General features: G+C 41.2%; 1 protein-coding gene across 1 annotated transcript in view; it reads right to left on the bottom strand.

Moving 5' to 3' along the window:
* Positions 1-2,236: 2,236 nt before the first annotated feature.
* SLC1A2 (solute carrier family 1 member 2) overlaps positions 2,237-15,735 on the bottom strand; it is a 77,249-nt gene continuing 63,750 nt past the window's right edge. Inside the window, exons 8-11 of the mRNA XM_010196466.2 lie at positions 14,134-14,328; positions 11,151-11,285; positions 5,803-6,034; positions 2,237-2,311 (exon numbers count right to left, since the gene is read on the bottom strand). Coding sequence (XP_010194768.2) covers positions 2,237-2,311; positions 5,803-6,034; positions 11,151-11,285; positions 14,134-14,328 — 637 coding nt within the window. The remainder of the gene's footprint in view (positions 2,312-5,802; positions 6,035-11,150; positions 11,286-14,133; positions 14,329-15,735) is intronic.

The raw sequence follows: 15,735 nt of genomic DNA, 5'->3' as shown, positions 1-15,735 counted from the left end.
GTCAGCAACAGTTTAGAGTTCAGACACACTATCCTGGGCACATTCCTGGCACACAGCCCAGGGGTAAGGATGCCCCCAAATGGAAGTTGGGAGAAGCAGAAGCTGGCTAAAGGTTAACTCTGGACATGCTGTTACTGGTAACTCAAGAAAGGAGAATATGACCTGTCTACCACTTCTCTAAACATCCTACAATTCCAGCCCTATCAACAAAAAAAGTCCTTAAGAAACTTCAGGAGGCCTCTGGAATAGGTCTCCACCTCTAACGTATGTTAGAGGCCTGCAGAATCCATAGTGGCTCAGTACTTGTTAAATGATGTAGGCCACTTTGCTTACAATTGCAGCCACAATGTGTGAGTAAGGACAAAAATACAACATCAAGAAAAACAGTCCACCACAACAAATGCTTAATGACAATGGACTTGATCCTGCACATCATTAATCACGCGAGTAGCCTTGGCTGACTTGGGCCCCTGTGCATTTTTGGAGTTATTTGGATGAATGCAGATGAGCAAAAGCAGAATACTATTTATATTTTAATTCCTCTACAGAGGCATATCCCATTCAACAGTTAAATACATTACTCCTGTTTAAACCCAAGACAGGTCTGAGCACAGACACTGAATGGCCTACTTCCATAAATGTTTCAGCTCTCTGTTCTGCCATTTCCAAGTTCATGGTATGCTCATATTCTGATTCAGTCAGAGAACCTCTAACAGCTCCCATAAAAATTGCACAAAGCTTGTTCTGTGGGTAGAGCCTCCCAAGGCCACGTGGCTCAGCTTTGCTAGAAGACATTGCTAATAGTATCATGGCATTCACCAGCATCTTAAAATTGCTGAGTACAGACAAGCACCTTTAAAAGCACTTTGCAGGGTGCTCATCGTGACTGCTATTTCTTCTGACAGAATGAGCAGCTATACTATGTCAGCAAAACACCACCTTGTTAATTCAGATGCCATGTGCTCTAAGAAATGTTTCTCCTTCATGAGAGAGTCATACAAATTGCTACTCTGCAAAACAGAGAGAGAGAGAGATGTATATCAAACATACTGGTCTAGACCCTGAAATTCTGGCTCATTCTTCATTCAGTCCTAGGCCTGCCCAAACTCTATTGACTTTATATGGAATTTGGCTTAGCAATGAACCCAGGATTTAGCCTTTCTCTGAATCATAACATATTCTTGAAAGGGGACTCTCACTTTATACCAAATGCTGCTGCTGACCACAAAAACTCTCAGTTTTCTTAGAGTAATGGATTCGGAATTTGTTTATAGCTCATTATCAAGTGCCCAATTGTGACATCTGTGATCAATCTTAGTAGTACCTCACTTGAGTAGTCCCATCCACATGAAGAATCCCTCTGACATCACTGGAGCAGGGTGAAGAGTAAGGTGCTACCTGCTTTGATGGAGAATGGTACAACTGAACCTGTGATACTCACTATTTTGAACAACAGGCATAGATTCACTGAAGGAAGCACAGCCCCTGCAATAATACTGCCTTGTATGATGCATTGTGGTCACAAAGCAGCACAGTCTCACCACCACACTCAGGCTGCACCTGCCCTGGGACAGCTGATAACACACTGCATGCATACACAAACCTAAACTCTTCTCTTGATGCCAAGTGTTAGTTGTACTGATCTAATAAAAAATATCTGCGATTGTTCATTGACTTCCATGCATTAATCTTGCCCTTGGATCTAAGTTCAGTATAAAGTACAACCAGGCACAAAAATAGAGTGCTTGTTATTATCAAAACAAACAGAAATCTTCACAGACATTTCCAAAAGATATTTCAGTCATACAGTGCTAAACAGATCAGGGATGCCACAAGAGTCACCAGGACACTGGAAGGTTGATGTGGTGTGACCCTGAGTCCCTGCAGTGAGCTGTACTGGCACTTTGATCTTCCCATTTTGCAGCATTTACATTCTCTGTGTCTTGAATGAAAGGGGAGGCGGGTGAGAGCACATTGCACTACACGGAGTATTCACCAGCTGCATCATCCAAACCGCGACACAAGGGATACAGATGGTTATGGATCATTGCTTGGCAAAGACACTATGATAACTTGATGAGATCTTTTCTAAGTTTCAGTTAAGAAATTAGATAAGCAGAAATTGTAGATGTTAAATAGGAAAAAAAAAAAAAGGATAAATCTTCTTTAATTGTGACATCTTTTGCCAGAAGATAGCTTCAAGGCTTATTAAAGATGGAGCTAGGAATCTCTTCCCTTATTTTTCACGTTTCCAAGGCTCTTCTTCAACAACACTGAAGTCTGCAGATTTGCCATTGGTTGCCAGTGTTACCTGCAAGTAATTATCATCAACAACCGACTTAAAGGCCAAGGCACATGAGCTTTACACGGAAGATCATGATATTTACAGGAATTGCATACACCATGTCTTCTTATATATGTAAAACATATTTATTCAAAATTCACAGCACTCCCAAATAGTGAGACTTCTGTTCATTTCTTATACTCACTAAAAAACATTACTAGTAGGAAAAAAGTTCCATTTTTTTTTTAGCCTTTGTTGTAGAGTAGTATTTTTTTAATAAATAGTTAAGGTTCTTCTCCTTTCTGTCTCCTCTAGATTTCTCTGGATTGTTTCAAAAACAGATTGCTCCTTTTTTAATGTAGAAAGTAGTATTTTTTCAGTGGAATTCTGGAGCAAAGCAGAATATGTGATACAAGGGCATGTAAAATATGCAGAGCCAGATAACCATAAAAACTCACCTACAGCTACACCTCCTTTAAAGAAATAGAGGAAAAGATACTCTGTGGAAGGATTGTTCATCATACCACCTATTTCTACACAACTTAGTGAAAGATTTTGACAACAGCCAGATCAAAAAATTATAGTAATGCTATGATTGTCTCAGAGTACAGCAAAACCTCACTCTGCCTTGTGCTAAAATTTGTATGAAGTACAGTAGATCTACAGTGGTCTAGGGTTGGACTAGATGATCTCTAAAGGTCTCTTCCAACCCTACCATTCTATGATTCTATGATCAGCTGACACTACAGACTTGCCAGTCCGTTGCATCCCAGCAATCCCTACAGATAAACCCATGCTTTGAGACAGACAGCTCCAGCCAAAGGACTTCAACAACTTAAAAAAGGTAAAATGTCAATTGAACTTTACAGAGGTGATCTAGAACTTTATAATTGTGAAAGAACCTTCCATTTTAATCTAACTCCTTCCTAACTTACCTTGCGAGTTAACATCCTCAGCTTCAAAGGTAAACTTAAAGACAGAGCAGAAATTCCCCATGCTGGATAAACTGGATGCATGGAAGCATTGGGACATGGAAACATGACAAAGTGCACTGATTTTTGAAACAAAGTCAAGCTTTTTCTTAGATAAATGAAAGGGGGACACATGCAAATACAGGAACAAACAGCTTATTCAGAAAGGGAAATCACACAGAGCCATGTGAAATGAGATCATAAAAAAATACAAAAGTCTCATGCAATAACAACCGTGCTACCCCCCTTACAAACTACTTATTGCAAATATACATCGACCATGCAAAATTATAAACTCCTAGTGTTATTACATGGAATATATTACAGAAAGTAAATAGAAAGGACATGCTAGTAGATTAGGTTTTACAAATCCTGATCAGAGCTGCCGTGAGCTGTTTCACACACCAGTGCATTTGACAGGAAAAAGAGATGTCTCCTCAGATTTAACTGCCAGGTCTCTTGTAGCCCAAAATCCTCCACTGTTGCTTTTGCTGCTCTAACAATAGGATTCAAATGCTTTGCAAACGTTAGCATATATATTCACAGGTTATAACTAGACCATAACCTCACATCCCTTTGGCAGCCTCCAGACAGACACAAGGACATGACCCACTCTGAGTTGGTCTCGTGCCCAATCTGGCAAACCCTGGCTCTCTCCCTCAGGTTAAAAATGCAAAATCAGATTGCAAGCAGAGCAAACCTAAAACAAAGGACAAATGGCTCTAGCTCATAAATACTTGGTCCCAAATGATAATTAAAGGGCACACTTAGGATAACATGACACACGTTAATCCATGTTTGTGAGGGAAGCCAGTGCCTCCACTGGAGGAAACCGTAAGAGAAACTAAAGGAGAAAAGAAAGTGCACAACTACTGCATCAATGGTCTACTGCTCTCTAGTTTGACTTGGATCTCTGTGCAAATCTGGGAGACTGGAAGGACGTAAAACTATCATATGCAGTTCCATGAGCCTCATTCAGACTGATACATGGCAGCTGAATTCGTCTTACACCCACTGAAATTAGTGTAATCTATTACACTGAAAAACTGTTTCCCAACAGTTCCAAAAGAAGTAAACTACAAAGTGTGTGTGCACATGTGTGCTTGTTTTTAAATGAAAAAAAAATCTTTTATCAAATGAGATTTTTCTTTTTAGGGAGTTTTTCTCTCTTTTTTTTTTTTTTGGCTTCAAAGTTGTATCTCATCTGTGTCCTTTCCTTTGTTGGGAAACATAAATTCATGCCAACTTTTAATTTTGGGTAAGTCTGTATTTATTTTCTCTCCATTTCAAAATTCTTTCTTTAATTTTGCTCATGGAAAGAAGAGTGCGTCAGAAGGGGAAGGGAAGAGCCATATAGAAAAAAATGTTTGCTTTAATTAAAAAAAAAAAAAAATTACTAAAAGCTTGGAAGATTCAGTGAAAAATTGAGGATAAGAAGAAGGCTTTTTCTTTCCTGAATTGAGTAACATTTTTCCTCTGGAAATTCAGGCTTAGCCTGACATTATCTAGATGGAGGCATTGGAAAAAACACATTCTAAAGGACATTTCCAGCCAGGCTGGAGACAGGCAGAAGTGACAGAACAGGACTTATATTTCCAATATACATGGTGATCTGCTAATGGACTTTGTGTTGGCATTCACAGTCAGATACTGGCTCAGTTGTGGCAACTGAAAGATGCAAGAGGATCTGTTAGGATAAATGGCTACAGTAGGCTCTCTGGCAAACGTACTGTTCAGCGTACAGGATGAGATCAGAGTACTAACAAATAATAATTTTTAAAAGAGAGTATGACAAAAAGTTCCAGCTTGTTTCACTCTCCTTCTTCTCCTTTTCAAAAACTCTCTCATAGTTTTAAACTGCCCTGTCCTGGTGGCAAGTGCTTATTGATCCTTGAACTACTAACTCCCCAGGTGTTTTCCCATTCATCTGGTAGAGTTTCTCAAGCTCACTTTGCTCTGATTGCAGCATTGTTATTAACTGTTAATAACCCACATTAGGTACAGTGAGGATTAGAGACAGAACACAATCTTTGTTCCCGAGCGACGTGGGAGCGATGACAGAAGCCAAGCATGAGCATGCAGGGTGAGTGCAGGAGCGTTCTGATGCTAAAGTGCATTCAACATGGCCATCTCAACAGCATATCATGGAAGGCAGTCAGCAAATGACACCATCCTGTCTCAACTTCAGCTGTCCTTCATTTGGGTTGGCAATTTAGTTCTCTGTTGCCATAGAGAATTAAGTAAATGTCCATGGAAGGTAATGCCATATTCTCTGTCTTGGCATATTCCATAATACGCTGCATCTCGCCTTGTGACATGTAAACAATGTACGTGACTTTTTTCCCCCTCGAATGACAACTTTTAAGAAGAGTGCAAAAAACCCATATTTTGTAGTGCTCAAACTCATTCAAAATGTCTGGGGTTCATGGACCTTGTTGTCATGTTATTTGCAGAATGATTTGAAAAATACATGCAGGTTAAAAAATAAGATAAAATAAGCATGCAGTGCTATATACATGTCTCGATATCCATAAATGTGAAAGGTACCTTGCACTCATCTACTATCACTGAGTTGTGAGCTGCAAAAACACATTGGTCTGAGTTGTTTTCCCTATGATTTTTCATGTCATCATAGATCGACTGAGTCTTGGTCATTTCAATGTCTTCATGCCCTTTATGATGGGAATCAATGCTGTCAAGTTCTGCCTTGGAAAGGTGGTAGACAATGCCAGCACCAAAAGAATCTCCCACTACATTGACTGACGTTCTCATCCGGTCCCTACAAAAGAAGCAAAAGGCAGAGGCTGAATGGCATGAGAAGAAGAAAAAGTAGGGCATGGCAGCCCTACAGTCACTGCATTTATTCCAGACAGTTTAAGGCATCTTTAGAACAGAAAGAGAGGAACTTTGAAGTGAAATTGGAAAAGCCTGCTTTCCCAGGCAACTTGTTCAGTCAGGAAGGATGTGCAAACTCCCATGTCCCAGCTGCTCATACTCATGGATTTTGGCAAAGGAACGTACACCAGAGACACAGCCAACTGCAGAGCTGAACTCGGCTGAGATCTCCCCAGCGCCTGTCTGGAGCTGCAGGTTTTCACATCAGGGTGGCCAGCTTGACACTGTTGCCCTTTGTTAATCTGAACTTAATGCATCCAGAGAAAAAAAATTTGGAACTGAGAAAGTGTTTTCATTTCTGGGATGGGATAACAAACCACCTCTCCCTTTAGTCTCAATGAGCAAGCCACAGGGGAAAAACAAAATGCCTGAAATATCTTGATAAGCTCAGGCCATCGAAACTCATCTCCCGGCACCATCCTCACAGATGGTCACCTGCTGGCATGGCAGCATGCCCACTCACACTGCCGTGTGCCAGACCTCAGCATGTGTGCCAATCAAATATAGGTCATGGCCAACAAAATGATCAGCCTGTAGCAGCACTTCAGTAACGAGTGCCCCTCGTTGTTCACGCTTCACTACAAAGGGACATGATGTGGGCATTTCCTGCACAGGTTGTCGTGGGACAGACAAGCCACCTTTCCCCTGTCTTGTTTTTAGAGTGTGTCTCTACTTGTCAGCAGTGAACTCAAGAGTTGTGGATTCTCCCTGATTTCAGGACTGTGACACAAATCTGTCCCAAATTCTGCCAGAGTGGGAGGTGGTATCGCAGAGAACTGAGTGGCTCTTGTCATCTTTCCTGCTGCAGGTGGGATGCTTTACATGTGTTGAAATAATTTGTAATCTAATTTGCCTCTTCATACCTGAATTAAACATGACTCCTAAAAACCTTCCAACAGAGGGTAGTAATTTGAAGCTACTGAAGCAACTGAGCCTGCCTTTGTCAAACAGGTCAGAGAAGTGATGATGCAGAGTAATTCTCAAAGGTATATTGACAAGGCTCACACCAAATGGGCATGTTGAACAGTGTGGTCTTTTGCCAACTGACAGAAAAAACAGCATGTAAGACCTTGCTCCCCATGACAGTGATTACTTTGAAAACACCCTTCCTGGTATTTCAGGTACTAGATTTGTGTGACATCTCCTTTTCCTGTAGAACATTGAGAAAAAAAATCCTATATATTTAAACCCCAAACTGATAAACTTTCATTACACGTGTCTATTCATGGCCAGACAAACTTTTGAGCCCTTTTTAACAAGTTTGCTCTAAATATCTGCAAACTTGCCTCTCCCAGCCGTGGAACCATGCTCCTTTTCAAGATTATCCACTCCCTGTTATGTTATTGTGCTCACATATTTGGAGTTTGTGGTGTAACATCTTAGTTGAAGAAGTTCTTATTTATTTTTTGTTATCAAAAGAATATCCAGAAGGAAAAAAATCCCTTCCATAATCCCCCCAAAACACCAAACAAACCAACAACCCATAGGAGGAAAACAGCTTTCAAGTTTTGCTTCACACAAATGAAATGCTTTATAAGGTTCTTATCCCACATCTGTGAAAGTGTTTTAAACCTGGTCAGAATTGTAGAACAGGAAAACATGACTTTCTGAGTGTAATTTTTAACTAAGAACATCAAATATACTGAAACCAGCATTATGGCTCCAGAAGAACACCTGCTTAATTTCTTTTTTATGAGTGGTATTACATTTTGCAAGGATTCACTGATGCCAGATGATGGAGGGATAGTACAGGATGCCAAAACACGAAGGTGGAGGCAATGCATAAATACAGCTGAGGAACAACTCAGATTCTGAAAGGGTCATTTGAGGAGATGCTCCAAGCCATATGCATGTACTACTAGCCACGAGATGCAGCAATACAAGCTGCATACTGCTGCAGAACATGCCATACTGTGAAACCAAAGTAAATGAGTTTCCCTACAGCAGAAAGGACAGGAAAGCTGTCAGGAAGCAATAGCAGAGTGCCACTGACCTCTTTTGGTACAAAGAACATCCTAGGAAGAACAAAGAAGACTGTACTTACTCTTTTGTGGAAAACAACCAACCAGTTAATTCCAGCTGTGCTGGAGCAACATAAAATCGATAAAGGAAAGCTACAGCCTGGTAAATTACTTGCTCCAACATGGCTACTTCTGCATTGCCCATAACAGCTTCTGAGAGGAAGCGTGGGACTGAAAGCCAACGCTCTCTCTCGGCATCTGGTAAGAATGGACCATGGAATAATTGGGAAGTAATTCTTAAAATCCTGATAAGGGTTGATGCCTAATTTCCTCAAACTGGCATAAAGCAGAACTGTAAGCTTAACAGCATAGATGAAAGGTACAGAAATGAGAACAACTGACTCAAGCCCCTCTGTTGTTAATGCCACAGTACCTATATTGCACTCTCCTTTGCAGAAAAGTTACTCCACTTCCCTGAAAGCTTGAAAACCCAGTCTATCAACCTTACTCGGTTTTAGAAAGATTAAGATCTTAACACACCTGCTAAGGCAAAGATCAGGTGACATTTTAACCTGCCTTACCTCTTTGTCACTGTTCTGAAGCTTAATTCAGTTTATATACAGCCCTGTATGTAACATCCAGACCTCAATGGGGGCTGAATATTCTGAATTTAGATCTAAACTAAGGAACACAGCTGGAACTCAAGCAATCTTTTTCTGAGATTCTGAACAAAGGTTTAAATACCCGATCAGCTGTCCAAGCTCATTTTCTCTAATGTCTCTCTCTTCATCACAAAATGCCACTGGATTTGAGGCTGTGCTATGGTATTTGCTGTCAGTCTCACACCTGGAAAGTAGCCAGCTTCTGGCTAGAGCAAAAGAACCTGGTTTTATTCCAGGTGCTGGCATACAATTACCACTGTATTTAATGTCACTGCTGTGTTGTCCTTAGTTTTAAACTCAGAAACTATGGGAGTTGTGAAATCTTGGGAAACTTGCCTGGTGAAAGAGCTCCCACTGTATATGAACACGTGGGAGAGGGAAAAGTTGAGCAATCTAATCTCTAGAGATTGGAGAGACTTGAGAAAGAATCAATACAGAAACTGTTTGGCTCCAATTTGAAGGAGATAGTGCCAAAAGCCAACTTTGTGTTACACCATAACCAAACCATGCAAAACTGGTTTTGGTAAGACCACAGTTTTGGATGAATGGTAGCACTGTAAAATCAGTTGATGTTCTGGTATCTTCTTTCATAAGAAATACTGAAAATCTCATAGAGAAGGACATTTTTTAAAAGCTTCTGTTGTCTGGAACTGAAATGTTCCAAGAGAGCTGTTCCAAATATTTCCACATGGCTAGTTGCATTTACTCATTCTAGAAAAGTGGCTTGAATTGGGCCTTAAATATTGTGCCAACTTTCTCTTCTATGTTCTGTCAGAAATAGTACTGTAATATGATTTGATGATCTAAAGGAAAGGAAGAAGACAATGTTTGTAAGTAAAGAAAATAACCTTTTATGATCTTTCATTTCAGATATTCTTTAGGTCTGGTTTGTCTGCCCAAAAGCTTGCTCAGAAGTAGGCTTCTGTGCCTTTTCTTAGCATCAGCAATGTCAGCAGCATCCATATCTCATTAGATCACTGTGGCTCCCACAACAGAACCACTAGAAGATGGAAAAAAATGCTGTGAGCTGTTGAACTGGCACAATGCTTCCACCAACAAACTTTGTCTTAGCTTTGCAGCACTAGGGGCGTGACACAGACCTCTTCTGTCCTTTTCCATCCCCTTTCTTTTTTCCTCTGGCTTTCAATTCTGTGTCACACTGCAACTGGATTGCTGATTGTGAGGCCAGAAGGATTTTCATCAACATTTGTGCTGAAAGGTTCTTTTGCCTGGTGTTTATTTTGGAAAGATACCTTGAAACGGTTCTTTCAGGAGTACTGCCTTGCCTATACTTAAATTCATCACAGCTACAGCCCTGCAACTACAGATACTTCTCTTCCCTAAGCAGGGTAACAATGCTGCTGAGGCTAAGCCTGGAATGCAACACCTACCAGTGCAGGACCAGAACTGCTGGCAAACTTTACAGCTCTGAGGTGTGCTGCTGTGGGCAGAACTACTCAGTCCACGGGAATATTTTTAAATGACATTTCCCTAAAAAAAACAAACAAAGCACAGGCTCCTTTTGCACATCCACCTACCAGTTGCAGAAACCTACCTATTTGCCTCACTTTGAGAGCCAGCATAAACATTTAAAACCAGTATGCATCTCCCTCTCACTCTCCTCGCAGCTGCAGATTCCGGTGCCACTTTCCTATTTTCAACTATGGCCTCACAGATACAATAAACCCACAGAATATTTGCCCTACACTAGTTGTACTCTGACTGCTGAACCCTATCTCATTTCACCATTCAGAGGCATGGTATCATGACATATATAAAATATGTAACTCATCTTTTCCCTTTGCCTTCCCAAGCTGTTAATCCCTCTTCCATTTTCTGTCAGTAAAATCAAGCTAGGGAATGACCTTCTCTGTTTCAGCTTGCTTTCTTAATTGTCTTTAGTTTATATCCTGCTCTAGAACATTTTCTTTCCTAAAAGTATTTTACTTTCTATGTACAAAAAGAAATGGACTTTCCCCGCTACAAATGCCCAGATCACCCTGTAACTTGCTGACCACCTGCATTTTCAGTATTTGTCCTTAATGTTAGACCAGAACTATAAGAAACAGAAAAATGAAAGGAAAGATCAGAAAAGTGCTCTTGAGCTATGTCTGTGATGGAGAGGCATCATTATGAGAAAGAAAATATATGAGCGTGGACCCAAGGAGGTTCTTGGCTCATAGAAACTGGCCTTAGTAACTCTATAACAATTTGTACCCAGCTGAGAAGCTGCTTTCAGTGTCACTCCATCAGCCTATTTCCTCCTTTGCTTCACCTGTAGAAGTTAGAGCTCTCTAAGGTCAACGGCTGAAAAGCACTACAGGTAAGCACCACAACTACTTTTTCTGCCATGAGCAGTGGAGTCAGTACAACTTACAAAAGCCAGTCAACAGCAACAAGCAAACTGATGTCCTGTGTCGGGAGGCCCACTGCAGTGAGGATGAGCAGCATGGTGACGAGCCCGGCGCTGGGAATACTGGCAGCTCCCACGCTCGCCAGGGTGGCGGTCAGACTGCAACGACAAACAGCAAACAGGGGTAGCAGGAAGAGGGATATACACTTTCATTGCATACTCTTGTGATCTTAATTTTCCATGAGTTGTTCCCTGAAAACTGAAGGCTATACGATAAACTATGGTAAGCTCAGGCCATAGCTTCTCCCACTGCTGTTTCTCCAAAAGTGTTTATTAGAGGAGGCCAGATCTATGAGGTTTGTTCTTAGAGCTGTCTGAGAGTTTTAAGATCGGTAAGTTTGTTTTGACATTCCAGTCTTTGGTCTGGTGTTGCTTTCTGAGCTCTACCAATAAATGCAGACTGTGGAATTCTGAGTTTTGATCGTCAAGACTTGCTGAAGTTTGGTGGCTACAGGATGAATTTTCAGAGTGGTGCATTTCTGTTTATTTATGGTACCTGATGACTGAATTGTGAGGCAGTGGCTAAGAGAAAGTGGTTATTATCAAGTGCAGAAGTGCAAAACTCTTGATATCCAAAACTCCCACCATATAAGCCAGTGGTGTACCAAGCCCAAGGTGTACAAATCACCCTAGATGAAAATGCAAAATTCATCTGATTGTTTCATAAATCCATGCCTGTCTTTGGTTTTGTCTCCCATTTTTTATTATAAGAGTCTTATTATAATAATATATGTTTAAGAGTCTTATTATAATAAGACTGTTAGAGTGAGTACTTGAGCTCCAAATGTCTGTAAAAATAATACCAACATCATTTGGCAATCCTACGAAGAATGGAAAATAAATTTTTGAGAAGCCAAGGGCAGAAAAACGGGGAAGAGGAGGAGAGGGAGGGAATGGAAGAAGGAAAAAGGAAAGAAAAAGTTATATCTGTCTTTTTAAACACAGAGATGAGTAACACGGTTGTGCTTCTGTGGGTGTACCCAACAAATCTGAAAGTGCTCCCAACACAGAAGTAGAGGAAAAAGGTCTAGAGAGGGAATCCTCAACTGTTGGCCACAGAACCGATCTGTGAGGACGTTAGCCTGACATGGAGCTGGCAGACAGCTAGGTCTGCCCCAGACAATGCACAGACCAATGTGTTTGTCAGGTGTCTGGGTTACAGTGCAACCTGGCCTACCAAACACTTAGGTAGGTTCAGCAGGTATGCAGGAAAGATGCTCTGCTCTGTCATCAGGCTCTGCAGGCAGTGCCAGCTCCTCAGGCACTTCCAGCCTCAATTGGTAAAGGATCACTTCCAAGCTGTCTGAGGAAATGCTCCTGCCAACCTTCCCACTGCTGTGTTTACAGGCCTGGAGGGGAATGAGGCTACCACTACTCAGGTCTAAACAGAGTCTGGCTTAGCTACCACTTCCAAGACCACCCTCTCGCAAAGAAGAGAGGAAATCAGAGTGATCTACATGATCAATATGAAGTAATAAGGGCTGGTCAAAGGCTAATTAAGTCTTTGTGAGTTTATGTCTGGGTCATTTGAATATCCTCAGTAACATAAACCAGATTTGACAGACAAAACTTAATAAACTTTCATTCATTTGTATTACCACCTCAAGAGATAGTTCTTGTCATATGCTGTATATTGCTTGGAGTGCCAATGGTTTTCTTACAGGTAGCCCAAAGTTGCCTCCTGCTTAGTAAATGCAAGTCACAAAGATATAGCTACACCAGCCTTGAAATCACAAGGTCAGGAGGAAATATTGGGTTAGTCCCTCAGAGGAGGAGATGCAGAGTAACTTGGGTTCGAGGCTATCAAATCTCTTGGACAATAGCCAATTCCTGACTTGAATTTCCCTGGTCTCAAATTAGTTTAATAAGTGGCATCTCTGAAATTACTGTTCTCAGTCTTAGCAAAAAATATGCATCATAAAGGTCTAGCCTGTGGCTTCATTAGAAGCAGCCCTGAACCTTTCATAAATCTTGGCTTTACTATTTCAGGGGTTGGGGCAGGAAGTAAAGAAATGGAAAATGTGGAACTAGTATAGCCGGGCAAGAAACATAGAATCAGGCATCCCTTTGCAGGAGCTTCTTTAGTGTCAAAATGTTTATTAAAAGACAGGTGAGTGAGTGGGTGAAAACTACAGAAAGAAGGCAAACTTGTCAGCCTCCACTTGTGCTTTCCATTTTAACAATTCAAAATGTTAGGCCTGCTGTCTTCATCAAGTTTTCCATTGTAAATTAACTTTAGCTGCAGCAGTCATGACTTTGCCATTGATTCTTATTAGTCACTCTATCTAATAGGTCTTAAAATTCCATCTCAGTAAACAGTCTTCAGTCACTCTGGTCCATTTGGAATGGGTACTTGCCTGTGTCCTTCCAGTTATTCAGCTTAGTCCTATGTGTGACAACTTGACATGAAAAGACTAGAGCTGATATTAACCGGGTTAGAGACCAAAAATCTGTAAGTATCTAGACCACGCTGCAGGCAATCTCACCCTCAGGCTGGGCTATTCCCAGTCCATTTTGTTTGCTGTCCACCAAAGCCACAGAGAAAGTGCAGGCAAATATAAACACACAGATACATTTTTAGGTACACTTTTTTCCTTCCAATGTACACAAACGGATATGTTCTAGAAAGTTAGTGCCCCATATATCACTTGCAGCTTCCCTCTGTACTAAAAAGGATGCTGCATTGGGCAGAGAAAGCTGCATTTCACATGGTGCTGCCAACTGCAAAGCTGTGCAATAACAACACCAGCATGCACCAAGGTTGCAAATGACAGAGAAGACATGTCACCAGAGAACCCGGACCTCTGTGTGTGACATCTCTTTGCACATCACTGCCAGAAACCTATGGATTTCCCAGTGAATCCCACAGCTAGTGAGGAGACATCCAACCCAAAGCCTCACTCATTACAGTCTGTGGAAATAAAGCCTACAGGTACTTGGAACTGACCTCACAGTGACTATCTGGCCTCCGTCCAGCTCAATTCCATTCATCTGTGCTATGAAAATGGCAGCCACAGCTTCATAAAGGGCAGTCCCATCCATGTTAATGGTCGCTCCAACAGGAAGAACGAACCTCGTCACACGCTTGTCGATGCCCAGGTTTTCCTCCAGACACCGGAATGTGACAGGTAGTGTCCCAGCACTGAAGGGGAGAAAGCAAAAAAAGCTGAGAAGGCATAATTACAATAGAATATATAAGGGAGCAAGGACAGACATTCTGCTGTCACTGTTTACATCTTCTCCTTCCATTTTCTGCTGCAATTCAAGTATTTTTTAGCCCATTTTTAAAGTAAGCTGACACTTAGCTGAAGGTGGAACTGAGGCCAAGAGTATGACTTGAAGTAGAGATGAGAGCTTGAGAGAGTGCAGATGACTTTTTTCAGACTAATTTATTATTTCTTGCATTTTGTTCAAAAAGACAACTTCCAGATGTTTTCTGATGAACAGATGTATGAGTGTGGGGACAAACCCTGAATTTCTTTGATTGTGAATTTGCTCTGAATGGAGAAATCGGTGTTGCATTAAGGAATGAAGGAATGAAAAAGCCAGGCAAAAAGATACAACCGATGGAGCTGCCAGACACTGGAGGACAGGATAAGATACGAAACACAGCTGGAGTACAGGGAAGAGTGAGAAAGATGGCTGGAAGAGGGGAACAGCTTCTTGCACAGATTCACAGTGTCTTGCCTTTGTGGGGATAGTGCAGGCTATTACACTCATTTGCTCAAAATAAAACAACTTCATAAAAAAATACTGATGAAAACAGAACACACTCTTCTTCCTTGTAGATGCAAATGTCTTGTACCACTTCCCTTCCCTAGCAGGTCTGTCTGCCTCAGGCAAAGGACTTGCTGTAACAAGCATGAAACCCAACACAAGAACATGGTTTTGTTCTTTACTTTTCCGTATTTTCTTTGAGGTCAAGTCCACCACTAAATGAAGTTGGTTGTTGCCCGAGAAGCTGTTCAGAAAAGAAAACTGACCTGGGGAAATTCCTTTTAATTGGTGTTTCATACCATCTGGAGTACATCTGTTGTGGTTTATTTGCTTTACTTCAACTGAGCTGGCAGAATTTCCCAAAGGACTTCACTATTGTATCCCACTAATTTGGGTGTTATCGCACCTACAAAAACACCAATTTTCTGACAGAAGAGTAAAGGACCAGACCCACCAAATTTTCTTAGATAAAAGCTCGTAGCATATAGTTGCTACTGCCTTGCAACTTCAAGGTCTTCTCAACTCACTCACCAACCAATACCATAGAAATGCTACTGGGTAAAAAAAAAAAAATAATCTTTCTATTTTACAGCTATTCAAACCATGGGAAAGGCAGACTAAGGCATGGTGGAGGTACTTAACTGAAAATATAATGAACAACCTTGGTTACCTGAAACAAGTACACAAAACCTTGTATCTCACATGGGCTCTAGGGCAAATCCAATTCCTTCTCAACGGGAAGATGTCTGAGTCCCTTCCTAAATGCTGCCTCTTGTCCCAAATCTGTGGAAACATGAGTAGGAAGACAAGAGCTTCCAGATCCTCATCTTGT

The sequence above is a fragment of the Colius striatus genome, chromosome 6, assembly GCF_028858725.1.
Source record: "Colius striatus isolate bColStr4 chromosome 6, bColStr4.1.hap1, whole genome shotgun sequence".
NCBI classification, from domain to species: Eukaryota; Metazoa; Chordata; class Aves; order Coliiformes; family Coliidae; genus Colius; species Colius striatus.
The sequence above is the reverse complement of the archived record's forward strand: the minus strand, read 5'-3'. Positions and strand labels throughout refer to the sequence as shown.